Raw genomic sequence first — 20,351 nt, 5'->3', positions numbered from 1 at the left:
ACAACACTTAAGCACCTATTATGACTCTGGAGTTAGGAAGAAAAGCATTGCTTACATTTAATTCACACATTGATCTACAAAATGCATCTCCAGTAACTGATGTGCAAAAGGAGACAAGCTGAACTATAACCATTACAAAATCTACAGTATATTGCTGGAACTCATTCTAACTTATTTTACATGGCCATTAAATACAACCCACTACTAGGGACGTCTATTGATATATTTGCAATAATTGTAAATCGGGTATGGGTAAAAACCTGCTAAGCCTGGGCCAACCCAGACAAGGCTTAAATTAAATAATAAATGCCTTTTTTTCTTAATTCATGCCTCTGTTGTTGTTGTTAAATCTAACTGGCTGCCATCTTGCTTGAACGCATTGTTCTTACTTCATGATAAGAGTTTAGAAGCAGATGAAGTTGGCAGATAACCATAACGAAACACAGGGAAACCACTTGATATCGCTTCAATTTCTAACCCCACAAGTTTGCAGAGTACAGTTGACTCTAAGCCCTATAAAACAATGGTTCGTGACTTATCTGTGATTAAAGTGGCTTTGTAGCTTACACTTTTGCAAAATCATTTTTCCCGAACTCCCTTGTGTCCACAGATGTCCCAGACTTTTACTTGAGTAAGTAATGGAAGCACGTAAATATTGGTTTACTCTATTTCTATCTGCAGAAAACACACTTCAAGGAAGTTTTATATAATCAGTGGCTTAAAAAGTGAACTCGGTGACCCTTATTGGTTTTAACACTGTTTGGCTTGTAAACTTGTAAGTTGTTGTTGTTGTTGTTGTTGTTGTTGTTGTTGTTGTTGTTGTTGTTGTTGTTGTTTTTGTTGTGAATGGATTTTAAAAAAAGAAACTAAACCAAAAAGTGAATACATGAAGGTCTGTTACATCATCAAAAATGGTTTGGGAACAATTCCTTTTGAATTATGTTATTATAACATATTTGAACTGTTTTTACACTCTTTCTTCTGGATATTTGTTTAATCAAGTGTGTTTTGTGAATGAAGAAATTAGCACCCAAACTGGATTCATTTTTTTCTAGGTGTAGGTCTATATTCCTCCAGCAATTCCTATTGTTTTAACAAATGCTAATTACTTTATAGATGAGTTTTTGATAGTAATATCCTTCAAATATCCTTTATGAGCAACCAAAGTCAGCCTAAACGTGTTTTCAAATGTTATTTTTAGTGAAGCATATCGCGTTTCTAGCCACCAACTGCCAGCGGCTCGTAATAACGCAAAGGCAATCTACAGTGCTGGAGTGGCTTAGGGGCTAACACTCAATTAATGCTCACTTTATTCAATACAAAAATCCTATACACTGGCGTCGTGTAGTCTGTACAGGAATCTTAGACTCTGCTAATGTTAGTTAATGGAAAACAGTGAAAACTTATAACACAGAGTTAAAACGTTAAAGAGCAAAAGAGCAAGTAAACAATTTACTGCACTTAAAGATAATAATGATACAAAAAAGTACTACTGACATTGAACACGGGGCCCTCTTACACACACACACACCACACACACACACACACACACACACACACACACACACACACACACACACACACACACACACACACACACACACACACACACACACACACACGATACATATATGGTCTCTAACGAAAATCAGTACTTTAAACATATATCGCATTTAGAACTGTACCATAACTCTGCCATAATTATTTTTTTCTTTTGTTGTAAAACTATAAACTGTTTTAATATTTCAAAAGTACTACTTCAATCTTCCTTCTGGAAACAATATAATATCAATTCAATGTCATTGAACTATTCGAGGCTGTTGTTAAAGAATAGTCTTCAGCAATTTCATGAATATCAGCTGTGTTTTATAAATACAAACAAACAAACAAACAAAGAGACAGATACAAAGGACTGGTCGCAAAATTGTTTGTTTCAGTTAAGGCTATGATAATCGGCATCATTGTCTATAATAATAATAATAATAATAATAATAATAATAATAATAATAATAATAATAATAATAATAATAATAATAAATTATGCTATATTCCAAACTCAATTTCAAAATCACTTTGGCCTAATGCCTAATGACAGGGATAATGTTGAAGTTAAAATAAACCCGTTTTTAATCGTTTTCACAAATGTGAAGTCTGCAATTGAAGCCCTGAAGGTGCTTAACGCGGGGGTTGCTATGAGCAACCACAGTCTTTGGAAGCGCTGGGATGTTGGTACCAGATCGCATGCGATTGATAAGGTATTTAATCACAGAAACCGCAGAATAGTCCACGTAGCGTGCTCGCTTTGGGCCTATTCTCACTTGGTTTACTCGCTATTTAAGCGCTGAAAGAACGGTTTACAATTACGCACCCTCCGAAAGCCTTTCTTCCAGAGCGTAAATAGCCTATAAACCAAGTGAGAACAGTGCCCTTGGTAATTTGGGTTTTAAACGTTGCTTTTCTTTGGTTACAGAAAAAGGCAAGCAAATATCACTGTAGTCAATTTGTAGCTGCTATATAGGTCGCCACAGAACTATTGGAGTAAATATAATGGTGAAAATTAAAACAAATAGAAACTAACTACACCTCACCTAATGGTTGCCATATCAAAGAAAAGGTGAACACTACTGCTACTACTGCTACTACTGCTAATAATAATAATAATAATAAATAATAATAATAATAATAATAATAATAATAATCAAGAAATAGTTGTTAATATATTAATACATGAATATATTTTGGTGCGCCAAGAACAAATTGCGTTTGAGTTCAGAGCTTAGGAGAGGTGAGCTGCCTTGTTGTTTATTATGGTCCACACCAATTATCACAATGACATCTTTACACAAACAGGGTCTAATTGGATGAGTGCCAATCGTAGAACCCATTATAGTGCAGTGGGTAGAGAATATATATGGGTTGACTGTACCAGATATATAAATACAGTACCGGAGATCTGAGTTATGAACGGGGGACGATTCAGCCAGAAAGGTAGACCGCAATCATAAAGGTGATCATCAGGGTCGTGTCAAAATATAATTGGAAAGGGTCCCTCAATAATCAAATCGTCATTAAAAAAATGATCATTGACATTATAAACACACATGAAGTTATCACATCACATGCAATACATCACATGCAATCAGAATTATGATAATATTATCTAAGGCATTACGAACTGTATTCAGTTAATTCAAATCATATATAGACGTTGCGATAGATTACATCTAAAACGGCATATGCGTTCTAAGATGTTGTGTCTTACGCAGTTCCCTTTTTCTTACACGTAAAGTATAAGCCGAGACATGGTCTTAAAAATAAATACCCAAAAATCATGAACTCGTCAAAAACTGAGCATAGTCCATCTGAAACCCTAGTAATGGCACCCTATGTTAAAGTATGTGCAATACATAACACCGTGTAACAATTTTATTATTATTATTATTATTATTATTATTATTATTATTATTATTATTATTATTATTATTATTTTTTTTTTTTTTTTGTTCCTGGGTAGTAAGTGTTATTTCCTAATTGCTTATTCCTCAAAAGTATAGAAAATGGATATTATTCCCCACAAACTTTGCTTTTGTGACCAGGACAGGTGCATTTCAAAATATCACTATTTCCAATGAGAAAACGGGCGAATTTGTGTCTTTTCGTTCACATAAAGTCGATTATACTGTAAATTTACAGTATAATCGTAAATCTCGAAAAACTACTCACTTCTAAATCGTTTGTAGTCATTTTTGTATTACTTTAGTATAAAGACATGTTAATTTGGATTCATATGTTGTTTTTTTCTAACTTTATGTGAACGAAAAGACACACATTTGCCCGTTTTCTCATTGGAAATAGTGATATTTTGAAATTTACCTGTCCTGGTCACAAAAGCAAAGTTTGTGGGGAATAATAGCCATTTTCTATACTTTTGAGGCATAAGCAATTAGGAAATAACACTTACTACCCAGGAACAAAATTGTGTTCCACAGATGCTCGTTTCTATGTAGGATGTGGTATCAGGCGAGTAAGACGTCTAGAGTAGAACATATGACAGAAGTAGCGTTTCTATACAACGTCCCTCACGCTAATTGGTCGTCCCTGTCGTATTTCCACCGACGCCAATTTATCTGGCGTATAGGACAGGATGGCAGTAAATCCGCTCATTGAACTATAAGAATCGTGGCTGTTCTGTTTATGCTGTGCATTTATGACACGAGACAATCGCTTATTTTTTTCACACTCACGTCTCCACTTGTATTATTTATTTATGTGTTTATTTATTTCGGGGCCAGACTGATATAACCTGTCCAATTTTTTAATTTTTTTTTTTAGCTTCGTCCATGTTATTGCACGCTAGCAGCATGTATTTTATTGTAAATTCCAATCCCTTTCACTCTCTTTGAAGAAGGTTGTTCATTTATAGTATCTGCAATCTATTTCTACTAGTATAGGCTGATGCTTTCTTTCTGTTGTTGTTTCGGCAGAAGACATTATTGATTTTCCTGCCCGGTGTGTATCCTAACACAACACAAATGTTCCTTTACTTTTAAAATATTTAATAATTATTTATTTCAATAATAAAATAAACGTACTAGATAATTATGTATTAGTCTATGTAACACGGTGCTGTGTTTATGGTGCAGGTCCAGAGTGAACATTAGGAATATATACAATTACATATACTGCATACATTAGTTAGAAAATGGGTTGATATTCGTGTATTTTACGTATTAACATATGACCGACTACGATTTGACTGGAATATAAAAACAAATGATAAATGATCGTAATATAGAAACGAGCTCCAGAAGATCTCTTAAACTTGTATCTGCCTATTGAATATTTTGCAACCAATGAATGACGAGACTAGTGATGAGTTTCGTTGATTCAGATAAATAGAACATTATAAACAGATCGACTTTGTGTTTGAGGTTTTTAATTGTAGGTAAATTGTGTTTTTAGGGTCATGTTCATGTAATGAAAAGAGAGAATTTGAAGCAATATCTGAATCGAATTGTAACCTATTCAACAACGATTGAATACAATTAGACACCTCTCTTCCTTTGCTCAGATGATTGCAAAGATATATGCGTTATCCCCCAAACTTCTCCTTTGGAAAGTAAATGTGGGTTACAAGTACTTGCACAACACACAGGTAAGGATATAGTTAACATCTCCAATTGTTGAGCGGTTTTGGTACAACGTGTATTATTATACACAAGTTGGTTTATAGCTTTATTAAAAATTAATTATATTGAAAAGATTAACTGTAAACCGCGCTTTATTGTTCTTGAAATCCATACTGAAAAAAAAAAAAAAAAATACCGGTATATAAATTTTAAATAAGATTAATTATTAATTAATAAAAATTAGTTTAAACTGACCATCAGATCAAGTGTGATAACTGTATGCTCGCGCTAACTTCCCTTTATCGTTTAATGTGAAATCGAAAACGACCACTAATGCTGAAGTATCGCACAATGTCTAATAGAAATATGTTACTGTCAACTTTTTGACAAACCTTAAGGCGGCGCTGCAGTAACAGGAACAGAACATACTTAAAATATTATCTTATTTGGATAATAATAATAATAATAATAATAATAATAATAATAATAATAATAATAATAATAATAATAATAATAATATTTGACAAGATTCGACACCATAGGTTTCCACAATTGTGATACGAAGGGTTTTACATGCATGGTTTGAAAATAGCTTATATCACAAAACAACAAATATTTTAAATACGCTAATATCTTTCATGTGTATTAGAAACAGTAGGTTTATATGAGTAACTGACTGGGTGGCACTGTTTAAAGGGAACGGCCAAGTAAGAAATGGAGCGGTTAACTGCTATTATGATTTAGTGTGCTGTAAATACTGTGTCCAATGAAACAGCAATTTTATTGAACATAATAGTTTAAATGATGTATTAGTTTAAAAACTATTTGTTTTATTTTATTCCAGAAACCGTTAATTAACGGGGTGCCTTCTTTTTATGTTACCATGATTCAATGTATTGAAATCTGTTAATCCCAGTTCAATAGTGCCATAGTAATGGAACACAGTTCGAAATTGATCTGTTGACAGGCATATCCTGCAGCTGTTATCAATTCTGACGGGATTACTTTGGGTAGCCTAAGTGCAAAAACACCCAAACCCATTATTCTGAAATGTTACAATGAAGAGATTCAGTTTGCAAATCGTTTTAGGACCCGGTTCTTAGTTTAAACACTTTGTGCATCGTTTAATGAGCCGCGGAACATACTAAATGCAATTAAAACAGACACAAAAACGTACAAGGAACGAGCCTGCGCTCACGTGCACGGGAAATCAAATTCAAATCCATATAACGCGTGATTAAGAATGCACACCTAACCGTCTCGCTTATTAAACGGATCATTCGAATTTCTAAAGTGTAATACAGCTGTGTCTCGATACACTGCTTTTTTTTTTCTTTGTTAATATTGTTTTCAAGAGTTGTGATGGAGACAGGGATCACGGGCAAAAGGACGGTTTTGACAGTTAAATATAATTTGCCACAACCGTTCAACGCAACATCGGATGACCGGTTCACAATTTGACTGGCAAATTTTTAGATTAAGAACACGAGCAAAACTGGATAATAGGTTTTACTGTATTAACTTGACTTCACAGTATAAACAAAATATAAACCAGTTTCCGTCTAATATGTGTCAGCATTCACATTCACAAGGGCGTCTTTTTATTGACAGAGAAAAGATAATGCTTCGAATGTGTAATTAGGTAATGTATCTTATCAATTACAGAAGAAAGAACAATTTAGGTCTGCTTGGTGGCATTATCGGCTGTATTTAAGATATTTCCTATTGTTACAGGTAAGTCATGTGGGTCAGATTACAATACCGCACAATCCAAAAGGTATGGCCCAGAGGACGGCTGGATATATAGATCTATCAATCACTCCAAACCAAATATGATACATACAGCTTCAGGGGGATGTGTGGAACACTGCCCGGCTATGTTAGGTCAATATATTTATCTTCAAGAGTGGCCATGGGAAAAACAATCACAGAGTCGTCTTTTTCGAGGAACAGAAATTATAGGAAAGCTGCAAGTTTCGCTGTTTTACTAGATCATTTTAGTTTATTATGTTTTCCGCCATTAGTAGTGCATGGGTAATATTAAATGGACAAATGAGTGTCTAGACAGCAATTTCATCCTTTAAACACTGGCATTATAATAACTGCGGTAATATAATAATAATAATAATAATAATAATAATAATAATAATAATAATAATAATAATAATAATAACAGTTTTTGACAGGATTCGACACCTTTAGGTTGCCACGATTGTGATGTCAAGGGTTTGGAACTGTTTGATCTTGCCGTGCGTTTGACATGTCAATCATAAAAACCAAAAAATGAGAGGACTCACATCTGTCTTTTTTTATAGTGCCCTTCCTTTATTCTTGTCTAGACTGTGTATAGCAATGTTAAATAAACTACAAAATTCACTTTCTTTGTTTGGCATAAAGTAAGAGCGAAGCATTGGCCTACCACATGTTTAAGGTAATTTTATAAAGTGACTTGTATTGCTGTGTTCGTTAAAATATGAAAACTTAATAAATTAGGAAATAGTACGAGTTAGTGGCACTTGCCTTTAAAAATAGAAATATGATTAATTATGACTAATACACAATATTTAGTTGTGGAATGTACTACTTCTGTAAGGAAATTGTCGAATGTTATTTAAAACAAAATAATAATTTTAGTTTTCTTGGTTTACAAATAGGTACAACATTGATGAGACCATATATAACACAGATTACCAGAAAGACAACGTCGATTCTGCAAACCACAATTACAGTGACAGCACAAAATTAGAATAATAAATACATAAATAAATAATCCATTCAGTCCTATCGCCCCAATACAATGCAATATTAAAAAAAAAAAAAATTCACTGAAAGATAATACCTTGTTTTTCAGGAAGCATTATGTTTAATATACAACATTGCCATATATCATATAGTGATCGGTGTTTTGTGTTTTTACTGTGTTGCATGGCAACAGTTCTATTTACTTTTCACAGTTCACAGCCTACCTCGGTAAAGCGCTTTGTGATGATGGTCCACTTTGAAGGCTCTGAAATAAATATGTTATTATTATATTATTATTACTTACCTTTTTTTACCCGATGCTGTGTTCTCAGATGCAGTGTAGAGGCTATTGCTATCCCTATGGAAATAAAGAAGATAAAATAAAATCGTTGGCGATGTCAATATAGTGACAAGCACATACATATCCTAAATCTATCAAGTAATGAAATAAAACACAAAACGTCAAATCAAACGAGTTGGTTACAGAATTGAAAATGTAAGGAAAGAATGTAAAGTGTAATTCGTTAAATACTAGAATAGACATTATTCTCCGGTACAGAGAACGTGAGTAATCTCCGAAAAGATGTACTAATATCTATATATATATATTAAATTACTTTCATTTTGAAACAATTTCACAGATTCGTGGAGGCATTTACACAAATATTCGCGTCACCAAAAAATAAAATTAAAATAAAATAAACTACAGGTATAGCACACATAGTTGGCCTGCCATGCTCTGGGTGCCCTTTCTGTAATAATGGCAGGATGCGAAGACACAGATAGCCAATAGGAGGTACTGTATCATGTTCTCCCAAATCCCTTTCTTTCAGTTATAACACGGAATCTGAGCCGTAGAAGCCGCTTTCTGTATTTTGATTTGCTCCCTAATTGACCTAAATACAGCTTCTGACTGACAGGGTTTCTCCAGCCCCCAAGGCACACTATCAAACAGAGTAGTGAACTCATTGCAAGTAATTCCCTTATTTTCTCGGGAATCCCATTGCCCTCGTCCAATCGCAGAATACTACATGCTTGTTAAGCGTTTAACTCGCATGACATGTGTACTTTATCATTATCGCTTTCCCTTGTGTTCTATCGCCTGGGATGTTCCGCGGCAATTTCATAGTGTTTATCATGGGAACTATTTGAAATGATTTATCATATAAATCGAGGCCTACGAGAAGGAACCCTTTTTGTTCGATTAAAGTAAACGGTGCTACAGCCTATATACAAATCAATACATTTATTTGATCTAGTAAAGAGAAACTACATCGAGTTCAGCTTGGATTTGAAAAAGAACAACATGCCAGACAAAGCAACAGCAGAAAGCCAGAATTCGACCTCTGCGCGAGTTTCTTCGTTTTTTATTGAGAATTTGCTGGGATCAAACAGAAAAGAAAGCAAAAATGAGAAGAATCGTGACCATATAGGCGACTGCAGCAAAGAGAAGCGTTTTCACAGCGCGCTGGTCATCAGCCGTTGCAGTCCGATCTCGAGCGCGGCGTTCAGTACACAAAACTATCCGATCAGGGCAAATCCATTGGAATGGTACAGAGGAGCAAAGCAGAACTCCAGACAGTACGAAGGGACTGCGAGTAAGTGTCTTTATTTCCTTGAAGATGGTGATAAAAAGCTAACTGATAGATAGATAGATAGATAGATAGATAGATAGATAGATAGATAGATAGATAGATAGATAGATAGATAGATTACAATATAGTGCATATGTTTGAGGGAATAATCTTGATCAAGATTATATTAAAAACAATGTCTTTAGAGAGTCGAACCTACTGTCTAGCCTATTGGCATCTGTGTTTAATATAAATGAGAATCTTTGACGCTTTTTTGTACAAACGCAAATTTCTCCTCCACTTCCTCCAAATGTCCATTTATCGAGTGACTGAGAGGTGATTGAACTGACACATCTTACAGGAATCTTAAAAATGTAGCAAAACACCTTAGCACGTGTATTTGCTGTTGAAAAGGTATTACATGGTAAAGTTATTATCTAGGCCTAAAAACAATGGTCTTAAATATCCAAGGAAAAACATATTAGCCTGTTATCGGTTGCATCAAGCATATGTTATTTATGGATAGGACCCTATATCCACTAGTGAAAGTCAAACTTATAATTGCGATAATTGTCATTGAAAGCTGATATTCAGGAATGTAAGTTGGTACAGCAATTCATGACATTTCTGTTTTAAAATCATTTTAAACTATCTTGTTGTGCTTTAGCCTAATCTATTTTCATTGTTATACGTATAGGTAGAACATACACTTTTTTTTCATGTGGACTGATTCGGGTTTGTTTGTTTGTTTGTTTTCTTGTTTACATTATTAGGCCCCAAAGAGGAAAATCGTCATTTCGAAGATCCGTGTTGTTTAGTAACAGCAAGCGACCGCGATTCTCCATTAATATCGGAATCCGCAGGACAAAAAGCAGAGAGGAAACAAGATGACAGCGTAGACGATGAAAAGGGGGACGATATGCTGCAAAGTTGTAATGCCGATCAAGAAACCCCAGAGCAGAAATCTGCCCGGAAGAAGAAAACTCGAACAGTCTTCAGCAGGAGTCAAGTTTTCCAGCTGGAATCGACCTTTGACACCAAGAGATACCTGAGCAGTTCCGAAAGAGCGGGGCTGGCGGCGGCGTTGCATCTCACTGAGACCCAGGTCAAAATTTGGTTCCAGAACAGGAGAAACAAGTGGAAAAGACAACTTGCAGCGGACTTGGAAGCTGCGAATCTTTCCCATTCCAGTCAAAGGATTGTAAGAGTTCCCATTTTATATCATGAAAACTCTAGCCCCGCTACATTGGGTTTCAACGTGCCTCAAGTGTCGCCTCCTTTGGTTGGCTTTTCCAGCTCTGTGAATTATCCCCTTTCAGCATTCCCCCACTCTATGGCTTTTCTACGGTCACAAATGACAGGTCTTGTATAAGCATATGTAATAAGAATTAGAAATGTGGAATAATTAACGGACTGCTTACTAATGCAAGTAAACAGTGCTGAGCACCCAAAGGATAACACAACAAGATGAATTGAAGCAGTATATTCAAACAACCTGCATCATTACTAATATACAACATTAAAGTCATTAATTAATCTCTATATTATTATTATTATTATTATTATTATTATTATTATTATTATTATTATTATTATGTTGTTGTTGTTGTTTGTTGTTGTTGTTGTTGTTGTTGTTAAAACATTATGTAATCCTTATATTGGTCACGTTTTATTGTTATATTCCAATCAGCATGCGGCAAATGCACGGGAAGTTTAATCTGATTGATAGGGGTGTTACCAAAGCCATTTTATAAAAAAAAAAAAAAAAAAGGTTATATATTGTTTTCAATACATCTTCACTATTAAAAGTGAATTGCAATAAAATAAATAAAATGAAACTGTTGTCTTTATTTATTAATTTTTAATAGAGCCAAGACATGATTTATATTGAAGGACATCACCATTTGTGTTAAATGTGACACATAATTTGTTCTTAATTTGTGTGGGACAGTTTTTTTTTTTTTTTTTTTTTTTTAACCCTAACGTTTTGTTTTCTTTTTTAGACACACGTGTTGTTAATTTAGAGCAGCAGTACATGCTTGGTGAATATTGCCCAATGTATGCATATTGTTTTTGGGGACTTTGTTTAATGCATTCCAAAATAAATAGGCCTACTTCATCGTGACAAAATGTGTTACTAACGATTATGTTTTCTGGTATACAAACACTATTATCGAAAAAATATAATAATAACACAGCGTAACAATTTTTTTTTTTTTTTTTGTTCCTGGGTAGTAAGTGTTATTTCCTAACTCCTTATGCCTCAAAAGTATAGAAAATGGCTATTATTCCCCACAAACTTTGTTTTTGAGACCAGGACAGTGATATTTCAAAATATCACTATTTCCAATGGGAAAACGGGCAAATATCGTTCACATAAAGTCAGAAAAAACAACATATGAATCCAAATTAACATGTATTTATACAACAGTAATACAAAAATGACTACAAAAGATTTAGAAGTGAGTAGTTTTTCGAGATTTACGATTATACCGTATTTACAGTATAATCGTAAATCTCGATAAACTACTCACTTCTAAATCTTTTGTAGTCATTTTTGTATTACCTTAGTATAAATATATGTTAATTTGGATTCATATGTTGTTTTTTTCTGACTTTATGTGAACGAAAAGACACACATTTGCCCGTTTTCCCATTGGAAATAGTGATATTTTGAAATATCACTGTCCTGGTCACAAAAGCAAAGTTTGTGGGGAATAATAGCCATTTTCTATACTTTTGAGGCATAAGCAATTAGGAAATAACACTTACTACCCAGGAACAAAAATTGTGTGTTAATAATAATAATAATAATAATAATAATAATAATAATAATAATAATAATAATAATAATAATAATAATGGTCAACTTATAGAAGTGCTATTACACCTTGCTCTAGAAGAAATATGTATTTACAATAACTGGACAATAAGATTAAAGTCTTTATAGTTGGGTCTTCTCTTGAGTCTGCGCAGGCCACGAACAATTATAACAAACAAGACATACATAAAAAATACATATCGCACGGTCACATATATTTTGGCATACGGTCAGAATGTATGTTTCTTACATATGCTATTCTAATCATGTTGCTGGTACTCTATAGGATACAGATACACAGGAGCATTTACACATGATAATCAAAATGAAACGCTGTTTTAAGAGTCATCCATACATTCTTTGGTACAGGCTATACACACTTTATGGTGTTTATTTTATTCTTAGATTCACAAGTAGTATACTGTAAAGTATATATAGGCGTTTATAATCTGTAACATAATGTTATTTACAAGTATATTTATAATATGAGATCTGAACAACTTCCTAATAGAAATAGTTTCACTTGCTTCTCGTTTCTCATCTTTTGAATTCCATGTGGCATTTATTTATTACTGCATACATTCACACACTATGCCTACTATATTGGTTACATATGCCTTACATTTGTACAGAAAATAAGACAAAATATATACAAGTGCCTCAAATACAGTACACGTTTGCAGCTTGTATATCCTCCCACCATGATTCAAGCAAACACCTGATAAATAGACCCATGCCAGTATGTAAAGAAAGCAGAACCATTTATCTTCACATATAGCATTGGACATGCACGTTCGACTATGAAAACAAAAAGCATGATGTGAGTACCTCCTATATGAAAGCAAATGAAAACCAACGTATTGTACGCTAAAGAAATGCATTGATATTTGATACAACGGATCCAAAATGAGTTAAATGTACCGTAATATGGAAATAATCAGTGTGTGTGTGTAGGTATGCATAAAGTGATACAAGCGCTATTAAAAGATAATTCCTGCTTTGTGCAGTTTCGTAATTCAGCTCAAACTAGATGGCACTCGAGGGACATCCTTGCACGATTGCGAAACAATGTGGAGAAATGAAAGATACTCTCTTATCTGAATATATTTCTCCCCCTTGTACTTTTACCGACGGTCATTTAGATAGGTCTACATGAAATAACTTTTAAAATATACAGTGTTAAATAGACAGCTGGGGATTTTCAGTTTTGAGAATTTAAGATTAAAAGATTTAACAGCATTCAGCATTTTCTAAATTTGTTTTAGTGTTAAAAACGTTTAAGCTAATAAATTGATATGTCAGCTTGGAAATTGAACTAGTGAACCTTCAAATGTTTTGTTTGTGTCTCCATAAAACAAATGTTTGCATTTTAAAAAATAAATAACATGTTGGCTTGTCTTAGACAAATAATACATATTTTCTTTTTATTTTCAACATGAAATCGTTTTTTACTGTATATTTAGGGTTTTTTAGGGTTATTTAGGGTTTTACCCGAATAAAAGTATGGGATGTGAAATGATTGCTTAAAAACAATAATGTATTTAAAAAAAAAAAAAAAAAAAAAAAAACTAATAATATATCACGAGGAGGATTAAATTTTTCCAAGGTTGTACATCCCTACATAAACAATATTTCATAATGGTTAATAAATATTATTATTATTATTATTATTTATTATTATTATTATTATTATTATTATTATTATTATTATCATGAATATTATATAATTGTATTATGACATGGTTATGAGAATATATTAAACATTCTCGTATGTCGTATGCACGCTTTGGGTAATACCGTTCAGTTAAATCTCTGTCCCTGTCCACCTCTCTCTGCATCCCAGTCCAGCTCTCTCAGTGTCCCTATCCAGCTCTCTGTCCAGCTCTTTCTGTGTCCCTGTCCAGCTCTCTCTCTCTCTCTCTCTCTCTCTCTCTCTCTCTCTCTCTCTCTCTCTCTCTCTCTCTCTCTCTCTCTCTCTCTCTCTCTCTCTGTGTCCCTGTCCAGCTCTCTTTGTCTGTGCAGTTCTCTCTATATGTCCCTGTCCAACTGTCTCTGTGTCTACCTGTCCAGCTTTCTGAATATCCCTGTCTATCTAACATGCACAAAGCTGAGTGAAATATAAAGTCGGTTTCAATTTAAAAAAAAAGAAAAAGATTTACAATAAATTCACTACTTAAATAATGCTTATAAAAGGAGAAGGATAGCATTTACTGAATATTTTAGTATCAACTGTAATTATTAGATATTATTTGTATTGTCTAAATTGAAATAGTATAGGCCCATCACTTATATAGTTTGTTACGGGAACTGTGGGGTTAATTTATCCTTCGTTGTTTTTAAAAGTATGAGCTCTTGAAAAAGTCACCGCCATATATTTATAATTAATATTCCAACTTGTACGTTATCGTTCCAATGATTTAAATAGTACATTACAACGTTCAGAATAGCTGCGGCAGTACTTCTAAGCATTTTAAGTTACGGTAATATTTCCTATTCAACAGAGAAGATATCTCAGCATTGTTTACTTATTATTTATTTCTCAGCGGATTTTTTTTTTTTAAAAGTCCTACGAATATTCCTAAACGCATTATTTTCAACATTAATACTAATAAAACGTCACTCTATATCTAAAACAAAAAACATTATCTTACCTTATAATAATGGAAAAACGTTATTAACTATGTAAACATTAACTGTACAGGAATGTAAATGATCCCCTTACCGCTTACCTCAAAAACCTCTCTGACAGCAAGTGAAAATGAAGATTTTCTCGAAGCGGCCTCAACATGGAGATGCGCGCCTCAGAAATCCTACCTAAGCTGTTCTATAAAGAATATTTTAACCTTAGGTTTCTTTATGGGTACCCATAGAATCAAAGGGTTCTACGTAGAACCTTAAAGAACCCTTTTTTTTTTCTTAGAGTGATTAGAACCACACTGGGTAACTTCATCAGTAAAACCTATACAATTAAAATACAAGACAACATTTCTTATGCATCACTACATGTATTTGAATGTGTTCATAAATTGTAGGCAAACATTAGGCCTAATAAAGTGAAAAACTATATTATAATTCTCTTTGGTGTTTTAAATTACTGTTAGTGTTTATTTTGTTATTCAATGGCAAACCATTTTGAATTTATACGAACACCAAAATACTGCTGGGGTTCTTGTTTGCGTTCTTGTATAGAACATTTCTCTAGAGAATCACAACGACCCAAAGCGGACTCGAAAGTAATAACATTCATAAGAGCAATTCTTCATTATTCAGGTATGTAAGTGAGTGGTCCTGGGTATTTACAGCATGGACACACAATAAATCGTCTCTGTTGTTATGGTTTATGTTCCCTTGATCTGTGATTATTGTATTTGCAGTACTGGAAACGAGAACTCTCAGTTTGCATTTCCAAGTAATTCCCTTTAATAAATAGGCCTACTACTAGGACGACTACTACTCTACGAGTACGACTAATTAATAATAATAATAATAATAATAATAATAATAATAATAATATTATTTATATTATTTATTATTATTATTATTATTATTATTATTATTATTATTATTATTATTATTATTATTAGAGTTCACTCTGGGCATTTTAAAGTTTAAAATACAACAACATTTGCATTCATTTCGAAAGTAAGTAGCCTGGGTATTGTTAAGTATTAGACTGTATTTTGACGTCTCCTTCCACACTTTTCAAAACCACTCTCCCATCATATGGCTAATGTTGCCTGAATGCCCTAAAACCTTCATTTATCGGAGAAATATTGAACAAATTAGCTCCTCTTCCCCCACCAGCTATCTGATAGCCTGTCACTGAGCTCCCGCCCTTTGTGATTATTGGTTAAGACACTCTGTTTACCGTTTGTCCAATCGATAGCTGTAAAAGCACGCTCTTCCGGTTCATTGAACAGCTGTCAACCATCCACAGATGCATTAGTACTAACCAGGGAGCAATGGTGCTTGGATCATCAAGACACTGCAGTTATCCGGAAACACAGCTGTAATTCTGAAAGCAAGAATTCGTGTGAACATCAGGGAATATGAGCAAAGAAGACCTGCAATGCCGATCTGCTTCTATAACATTTACAATAGATAGCATTCTCAATCTTAAACAAACCACTAAAGAAATATCTCATGCAAAGAGGCAAAGCGGGGCAGATAATAAAAATGCTTTGCAGCTACGGCTAGAACAGGATCAAGATTCGAGTGGCAGAAATGAACCTGACTATACAATGCCAGATAGAGGTATGTATGTATGTATGTATTCTTCTTCTTCTTCTTCTTCTTCTTCTTCTTCTTCTTCTTCTTCTTCTTCTTCTTCTTCTTATTATTATTATTATTATTATTATTATTATTATTATGGCACATTAACTGCTCTGTACTGTATATGTTTCTGTCGTATCATAAACGATATCGGCAACATAACTCTTAAATACACCTTTTTTTTATACACGTAAAAAATGAACACATGCTTGGTCGATAATTAAGTTATAAACTATGTGACCAGTTCATTCCGGCCCGGTTTACTGAAATACAATATAATACCCTTAACCTAATGAAATGGTTACATGTAGAGCACAGCTACTGGTTTTCTGCACTAGTTCCAATGGGCAAAGGATATGCACGCTGCAAAATAAATTGTAGCTATTGAATATTTTGCAGTAGCCTAGGAAATCAGATGTATATGTTGAATTGTTTTATCCTTTTGTTACGCAGAGCTAATACACACAGCCTGTTATAACGACAATGCACATGCCCTCACTGTCAGCAGAGATGATGCATTTAAACGAATGGAATCACTTCCAAGGACTGAAAGCATCGATAGCGGGGAAGACGGACATTTGCAACATAAAATCAACAAGAAAAACAAAATGATCAAAAAAAAAACACGTACTATTTTTTCGAAGAGACAGATTTTTCAGCTGGAATCTACATTTGACATGAAGAGGTATCTCAGTAGCGCAGAAAGGGCCTGCCTTGCGAACTCTTTACAACTTACAGAAACCCAGGTAAAAATCTGGTTCCAGAACCGCAGGAATAAATTGAAACGTCAGTTATCTTCAGAACTCGAGGGACCCAATACAGTTGACCAGTTTCCTGATGCCGGAAAGTCCGTTCAATTTCCAGTAATCTACAAAGAAAGCAATATTCTGGGTAGGTGTCTGCTGCCAATGCCTTTTCCTATTGTCTATCCTGGGAGCAGCACGCCTTATCTCTGTTTTTCAAACGCCAGCAAATATTTTAATATTTTTGATGGAGATGTATGACTTTGATTGAATAATTATATGGAATTTGACATCTAACTTTAAAATCAGCATCTGATTTGGTCATGAAAAAAAATCAATTGTTTTTATGTCATAATGTAAAATAATGTAGTCTTTTTTTCATTATTATTTGTATGTGAAATATCATTTTTTACTATTTAAAATACGCAATTATCATCACTTTTTACAATACAGCCACAATTCCCTTCATATCCTGGATAACGGTTATGTGATTATAGGTGTGTTTCTCAAATATTTATTTTGAATTTGTCTTTAGAATTATTAACTGTTATTGGTATATTGTATGCCAAAGAGATAAAGAAAAATAGTAGATTTTTAAAATTAACCACCACCACCTTCTTCTTCTTCTTCTTCTTCTTCTTCTTCTTCTTCTCCGTATCTTCTTTCGTCCTTCCTCGTCTTTTCTCTTCTTCGGGTCTCTCTTCTTCTTCTCTTTGCTTCTCTTCTTCTTCTCTTCTCTTCTTGACCCCCAATGCCCTCTGCTTCTTATAAAAGTTCTTCGTCAGATTCATCCTAAATAAGACGTGTACTTCTTTTTTATATCTGCAAATATTTTCAATTTTCTACGTAGGATTTATGTCTTATTTTCTTTCTTTCTTTCTTTCTTTCTTTCTTTCTTTCTTTCTTTCTTTCTTTCTTTCGCGACTTTTTTCAGTGTACTCATCGATACATATTATTTTTCTGTATTAATGCAGAAATCAGCCAAAGAAAATACAACGTGGCACGTAATTATACTCTTCAGCATGATTTTTATAAAATAATTTAAATTTTAATAAATATCACAATGCAATTTCATTTATATTCATGAATGTAAAATTGATTTAGAGCATGCCGTTTATTAACGTCTCACCTTGTGTACTTTAATGATATCATATCGCTGAATTGTGTTGCTTGCCTCGTATCTATAATCCAGTCAGATAACACTATTTACACATTGTCATGTTATAAACAATCACATTTAAATACATACATATATATATATATTGACTGTATAACTGTTCTCTGTGCATTTTATTTTGCTTTCAAATGATCTTTTACAATTGATGATTTCAAGCTTACATTGAATGTAAAGCATGATTCTTTTAATAGTTTATTTTGAATGAGTTAACTACAATGTGAAACTTGCAAACAAACGGTATATGCTGTGACCATTGAATTTAAATAACTCCATTAGACTACTTGTATCATCAGCATAATAATAATAATAATAATAATAATAATAATAATAATAATAATAATAATAATAATAATAATAATAATATTGATAGGTTTATATTTAGCAATTTTGGAATACATTTTCTTTAAATGAAATATCGTTAAAGGACACCATTTAACTGCAAAGCAGGATAAAACAGTATTTGCAATTAAAAAGTGCAAATAGGCTAAACATAGTTTCCCTTTTAAACCTATCACCTTTGCTTTGGCGCTTTTTTTTCTAATTTTGAAAATATTGTGAACAGGTTTTGTGTGGTAGCAAAACTATACAGGCACAAATTAATATCTAAGATTTGCATCACTTTATGTGTTTATTTGTCTACTCATTTGTCCAAAAAATATTATGCCAAATATATAGTCTACAGGAACACCTTGAGTGGACATAGATAAGGGAGACCGGGGTTAGATGTATTTTTAAAAAAACACTTTTTTTCTCCATTACTCACAGACGATTTGAGCTAGTTTAACATATATGCAGCAAGAGTGCTTGAAGTGTAAAGTGTCCGATGTTACAATTGACTCCATGGCCAGGTTCAGTTGTAACATTCCGTTAAGAATAATTAAATAAATAACAACACATTTAATTTAACTCAAACTGAATGTTCTATTGAATAAGATCAATTTTATTAAAAAGCAAATATGTTTGTTTTTATTTAACTAAAAAAAAAAAAAAAAAAAAACTGAATATCTTTATTGAAAAATGTAAGGCAATTTTTTAAACGTTTGAACATGCCTAAAATTATAGGCCTTTTCAAGCAAGAATATGTCACTCTGAGTCACAATTGTGACATATGTACATTTTGTTTTCTTCAGTGAAAGCTTGATGTGCCCAAATATATTTGAACTAATGTTGTTTGGGGCCAATTGTAATACGTGCTACATCTGCCCCAACCCAGGGAGCCATAACATCTCAGGGCTTTGGCACTTGCAGCTCCTCTCCCACAGGTAGACAGAGACCTAAACTGATCATGTGCCGAGGGAGTGATGGCTCTCTAGCTTACTTCTGATTGGAGCAATCCAAGGTGTTACAACTGTCCCCGGTCTCCCTACTTATTAAAATAAACGAATTGCACGCCACAACAAAAAATAAAAACATGTTCTAATATAGAAGAATATTCTTCTCACACCAATGTATTATTGTTATTATTATTATTGGTTTTTTTTTTGTTTTGTTTTTTTTACAACAAATCAAAACAAAACAAAACAAAACAAAAAATCACTTCACTAAACCGTAGCTATACGATTCGGGAAAAACAAAAAACAAAAACAAAAACAAAAACATCAAGTGAAGGATCGTATCCGACTCAAAACAAAAACAAAAACATCAAGTGAAGGATCGTATCCGACTCAAACAAAACCCTCAGGTCAAACACAACCAGGACACCGTGTGTGAAATACAAAATGGAGAATAGCAAGACAACGAGACTCCTATGGGAGGTGTTCTGTTTCTGGTTTGGTGTTCAGTGGAGAGATACAAAGTTAGATGTTTGCTGTGGGTCAAGCGGGAAATTATGACAGGCATTAAAGCACAGTATGTCAATGAAATGATTGATCAATATCCGTTTATTTATTGTAA

At 33.4% G+C, this 20,351-nt stretch overlaps 2 protein-coding genes across 2 annotated transcripts; both read left to right on the top strand.

Annotated features, from left to right (window-relative positions):
* Positions 1-8,884: 8,884 nt before the first annotated feature.
* On the top strand, positions 8,885-10,964 carry LOC121327651 (homeobox protein HMX1-like). The gene is made up of 2 exons (XM_041271790.1): positions 8,885-9,469; positions 10,219-10,964. The coding sequence occupies exons 1-2, from the start codon at positions 9,178-9,180 to the stop codon at positions 10,815-10,817; spliced, it is 891 nt and encodes a 296-aa protein (XP_041127724.1). The 5' UTR covers positions 8,885-9,177; the 3' UTR covers positions 10,818-10,964.
* A 5,264-nt stretch (positions 10,965-16,228) lies between these two features.
* Positions 16,229-17,624, top strand: LOC121327642 (homeobox protein HMX2-like). Its single transcript, XM_041271778.1, has 2 exons — positions 16,229-16,520; positions 16,992-17,624. Exons 1-2 carry the CDS (start codon positions 16,316-16,318, stop codon positions 17,540-17,542), a joined length of 756 nt encoding a protein of 251 aa, XP_041127712.1. The 5' UTR covers positions 16,229-16,315; the 3' UTR covers positions 17,543-17,624.
* The last annotated feature ends 2,727 nt before the right edge of the window (positions 17,625-20,351 follow it).

Source organism: Polyodon spathula, chromosome 2 (assembly GCF_017654505.1).
Source record: "Polyodon spathula isolate WHYD16114869_AA chromosome 2, ASM1765450v1, whole genome shotgun sequence".
Classification (NCBI taxonomy): domain Eukaryota; kingdom Metazoa; phylum Chordata; class Actinopteri; order Acipenseriformes; family Polyodontidae; genus Polyodon; species Polyodon spathula.
The sequence above is the reverse complement of the archived record's forward strand: the minus strand, read 5'-3'. Positions and strand labels throughout refer to the sequence as shown.

Bases quoted from the DNA above. Each gene is read 5' to 3' on its own strand.
- LOC121327642 (XM_041271778.1), top strand. From the start codon at position 16,316: ATGAGCAAAGAAGACCTGCAATGCCGATCTGCTTCTATAACATTTACA. The intron at 16,521-16,991 runs GTATGTATGTAT...TTTGTTACGCAG, and splicing joins CTATACAATGCCAGATAGAG to AGCTAATACACACAGCCTGT.
- LOC121327651 (XM_041271790.1), top strand. From the start codon at position 9,178: ATGCCAGACAAAGCAACAGCAGAAAGCCAGAATTCGACCTCTGCGCGA. The intron at 9,470-10,218 runs GTAAGTGTCTTT...TTACATTATTAG, and splicing joins ACAGTACGAAGGGACTGCGA to GCCCCAAAGAGGAAAATCGT.